The sequence below is a fragment of the Bactrocera latifrons genome, unplaced genomic scaffold (genome assembly GCF_001853355.1).
Source record: "Bactrocera latifrons isolate USDA-ARS-PBARC rearing strain unplaced genomic scaffold, ASM185335v1 scaffold_141, whole genome shotgun sequence".
Taxonomy (NCBI): domain Eukaryota; kingdom Metazoa; phylum Arthropoda; class Insecta; order Diptera; family Tephritidae; genus Bactrocera; species Bactrocera latifrons.
In genome coordinates, this window is record NW_017534864.1 from 156,177 (window position 1) to 160,961 (window position 4,785).

Consider the following 4,785-nt stretch of genomic DNA (forward strand, 5'->3'; position numbering starts at 1 on the left):
CCGATGCTTCCGGTCAAAAGTCAAATATATACACTGGGGTCCAAATATTGCATTGAACAGTTTTGGTTGGATTTGGACAAATTTTGGTCGTAAGGGGGTATACTTTAAAGGAAATGAAGATTATCCTGTTATATCAAATGCTTCCTGAATTGTATACGGAAAAATGAAAGAATCAAATTTCGCACTCTGAAGAAGGAATATGATTTACCAAGAAGTGGATGGTGCCATGCCCAACGGCGTGTCGGTAGGAGTTCTTATAATATTTTTGATAGGTGAATTTGGTTGATGAAGCTTTAGTGATTTAAGAGATATGTACAATAAACTTATATGTAATTATAAAGAGCGGGTCACGCCCACCCTTTAAAATTTTTATCTCCACAGGAGCTTCTTGCTTCTACGATCCCCTTTGCAAAATTAGAGTTTTGTTGGTAGGCTTCGATTAATGGCATTGGGTGGGCGTGGCAGTGACCCGATCACGCCCATAAACGAACTCGTACTTTTTTTTAGTAGGGAACGCGCACACCAATTTTCATTAAGATATCTCAGTTTTTACTCGAGTTACAGCTCGAGTKACAGACGACAGTCATCCGGATTTCAACCCATCTCTWCATCCTGATCAATTATATATACATAACCCTGTATCTACCTCGATTAGTTTTAGGTGATACATACGTACATACAACCRTTAGGTGTACAAAACTATTATGCTCTGTGCAAGAGTATAAAAACCATAAAACAAGAGACAACAATCCAGTACAATGCATATCACATGTTCTAGTTTACTTAAACGTATACATATGTATATATTCATTAAATAAAAAAAAATATATATATGCAACATAACCAAACATAGACATGTACTCCAATCACATGTTAGAATATTCAATTCTAATTTCTGAACATTATTGCACACTCTAATTCTAGTTTCTGGAAATTTTAATTACTGAAGGTTCAAATTTGACTTCGACTTTATATATTTTATTCGCTATCTTTATTCGTATTAATTGTCATTATGATTTATTATTATTTTTGTAATAACAGTATATCATATAGTATATGTAGTTGTGTTAACAAAATTAGAAGAGCTTTTACTCTCWTTTTATAACTATGACAATAAATAGACTAATGCTATCACATATCTCTGAATTATWACAGAAAGTGTAAGTATAATTGAATTATAAATATCTTTGTTATGGTTCCAGYGTATTTGGCTTTAACGCAGAGAGTGTTGTGTTCTCAAATAGGTCCATAAGTCACGGGCCGTACGGATGCTCACCATAAATTGGCAAAGCTTTGTCTCGATTAAACACAAAATGATGAATTTAGCTCGTTTGTCTTTGAGTAGGGACTGAGGAAACAAATAAGTGCATATATTTTTAAATAATGTCCCAAGACAACAAAAATTACTAATGATTACCTCYTCATTATTTTCGGGACCATTTTCCACAACCGTCCATAAATCTTCGGACTCTAAATAGGCTCGTACTGTCATTGACCAAGCTTTATAATTATCGAGTCCCTTGAGCTTTTCGATTTGTAGCTGCAAAGTCATTTTATTATTGGTATTTATTTACTTTTAACGAATTAAGTTGTGTTAATCAGCGAAGCTTGCACTATGTATGACTTCCGGAACGAAACTGAATGTGAACAACAGAAAACAACTGTAAAATAATGGTGAGCATTTGACCAATAAAATTTGCTTGCCTCTTTCGCATTGTAAACCAACAACACAATATGGCTAAAAATCGTTATTTTCGCTACTTGAGTCCAATAGCAATGACAACCTGGTCAAGTGGGTTATGATTTGATGTAGAAGATAAAAATATGAAACAAAGGCAATGGCTGAAGGCGACAAATATGAACAGAACTTGACAATGAAACCACAAAGAATATATACATAAATGCATACATATGTATGTTTATATCGTGCGAAAGGAAGATAAAACTGGTCAGAAGAATAAAATTTGCAATTGAAATATATACATACGTAAGTATGTATTTCAAGTGTCAAACAAGTAATATAAAGAGGAAAAAATTGTCTGCCTTAAAACCATAATAAATATGCAGTGGGCGCTTTTATCTAGCAGTGATCGCGTCGGGCTGTTCTATTACATAATTGTTTCTAATYATGATTTAAGCAAATTTTTGACTTATTTCTACGCGTTTGGGAGTTTAAGAAACGGACTTTCGGTGGATACTTTTAAGTCAGTTACATTCGCCGATTGCTCGTTTGCAAAAGAGTATTACGAAAACTAGAACTAGTGCCTAGTTCACTAAAATTGAATTAGTTTTAAATTAAGCAATTTTACTCGTAGACCATATTGAGACTGGCAATGTATCGGATACACATATTCATACTTTTGTAGTAACAAAACTGAAAAAAATATTCAATTCTTATTCCTGTGCCGTCTTCCGCTAAGCGGCCTGTACTTGTGGCATGCGGGAAAAAGGATGGCAGAGAACATGTACATAAGTAATAATATTTTACACTCTCTGGTGAGGGTTGTATTCGTGACTTTTTGGTAAAAAATACAAATGAGCTTGACGGAGATACCGGATAATTGACAAAGCATGGGTAGTAGAATTCTTCAAGCATTATAGCAATATAGATTACGTCGGTTTAAGAAATTTCTATTACAGGATGGCTGTCGTTGGAAGATACATATTTCATGAATAGTTGAGGAGTGGAATTGACAATATTATTATATTAYTCAGTATATTCACCATTAAAGCCGTTATGGTCAATATAAATATGATTGGGTGTTTTACTTATCCTGCCACAGGTTCAYCGAGCTATTTAAAAGCGTGAGCTCAGAAAGATGCGACAAAAAAGTGTCTTTTTCCAAACAGTTTATAAAAAAGATTTTCAACTTTACGTCGTGGACACCGATAGCGAAAGCATGACCAGTTAGAATTCCTACAACTAAGGAAAAGTTGGTCTTATTGAGGGCGAAGAGCTCACTATATCTCTCGCGATAAGTTTTGGCTCAAAAGAACTCCTCGTTATCCCGCATATGCCTGTTGCCCACAAGCTGCCTCCTTTTACATATGTACATATGTTCTCTGGATTTACAATCTCTGCAAATAACATTTGCGCCATCTCAATTCATTAACATTTCTATCTGTTCTTTTTGTTGCCTCTGCTCTGCCAATGATGTTATTSATTGTTAGATTTTCACTGTCATTGACTGTGGCGCCATCTAGCTTTCATTTTCTGTGGTTTGCACAYAATGTTATGTCTTCTTGCAGCGTCATCTAGCCTTTCGAATATACAACTAAATGCAAAAACTCTTTTAGTATTCGAAATATTGATTAATTTTACWTTTATACTCTTGCAACATGTTGCGTGGATTATACTAGTTTTTTCAGCATATTTATTACATTTGTTGTAGCACYTAAAACTAAGCGGGATATATATAAAGTGACTACTACTCTACTGAAAAAATATTAGTGTTGAATTTCGGATGTCTCGTCTGTCCGTGCAAGCAATAATTTGAGTAAAATTTTACATAGTACGTATAAGTATAATTTACAATAATACTAGATATGCAGATGGACGAAATCGAACTATTCAAAAATTATAAAATACTTTAACAACATGTTCAAAACTTTATATTAATGCACTATACATATCTAGTTTTAAACATAACCTTTGTATGGGAGGTGGGCGTGGTTACTCTCCGATTTACTCTGCATAAAGACAATTTCCCACTTAGTTTGGTTGAAATAACGGTAGGCTGATACATAAATGATACTACAATATTAAATCCATATGAGKTTTAGGATATTATTATATTTATTGAGCGAACGTTTTCAATGAAATTTAGGAGCACATCTTCAACTGATTCCTGAGGAAGCCTTGTAGATAACGAAATCAAAAAAAAAAAGAAAAAAACAACAAGTACAGTGAAACTTCGATAAGTCGTAACCTCGATACGCGAAAAATCTTGATATTTCTTCGGTCCCTAGAAAAATTCGCGAAAAATGCATGTATTTCGGTCCCTTTGATAACTCGTATTTTTTTCACAAAAAACCGTAMGTGGCGAAAACATAGTATTGGTACATAGTACAATTTTTCAAAATAATACATACATACATATATTGATTGAATAACATATGTACTTTATATTTTAAAATTTAAATATGTACAATCATTTCATGTTTTTTWWKKWAAAWTKRAAAAAWWAAWWAAAAAAAACTCTATAATTCGTATRTTCTGTATGTTGCCTCTATAAGTTGTATAACTTGATAACTTGAAAAACTCCATAACTCGTATTTAAATTGTGGTCCCTTGCAAATACGAGTTATCGAAGTTTCACTGTAATGAGGAGCTAAGTTCAGATGTAATCGAACATTTTATACTTTATTCATATTTGRCGCCGAATAATGAGGCCAAGAAAACAACAAAACAACGCCATGCAATTTAATTAAAATATCACGTGCGCATATATTGACTGATATTCACGGTGTAAAGTCAATCGAAAATCAAAAAAATGGCGTTGGCAGGGAACATTCATATGCATTGCCGACACTGAATACTTTCGCGTTTCTGGAGTTCTTCGACAGTTGTGATATGTATACATATATAACGTAACAACATTTTCGAAAATTTACAGTGGCCTGAATTAAACACGAAATAAAATGGATMAAGAGTGAAAAAAATGTATATTGGTTAAAACTGATTCATATATGAGCGCAGAACCTGAAAATACATATGTACATATATACATAAGATACTCCATTTCGATTTTTTTGATGATATGTTATTTTGCAATGTAGGTGACG

At 33.3% G+C, this 4,785-nt stretch overlaps 1 protein-coding gene across 1 annotated transcript; it reads right to left on the reverse strand.

Moving 5' to 3' along the window:
* Nucleotides 1-1,069: 1,069 nt before the first annotated feature.
* Nucleotides 1,070-1,622, reverse strand: LOC108965525. The gene is made up of 2 exons (XM_018928004.1): nt 1,418-1,622; nt 1,070-1,348 (listed from the first exon to the last, which is right to left on the reverse strand). Exons 1-2 carry the CDS (start codon nt 1,550-1,552, stop codon nt 1,214-1,216), a joined length of 270 nt encoding a protein of 89 aa, XP_018783549.1. The 5' UTR covers nt 1,553-1,622; the 3' UTR covers nt 1,070-1,213.
* Between the last annotated feature and the right edge of the window lie 3,163 nt (nt 1,623-4,785).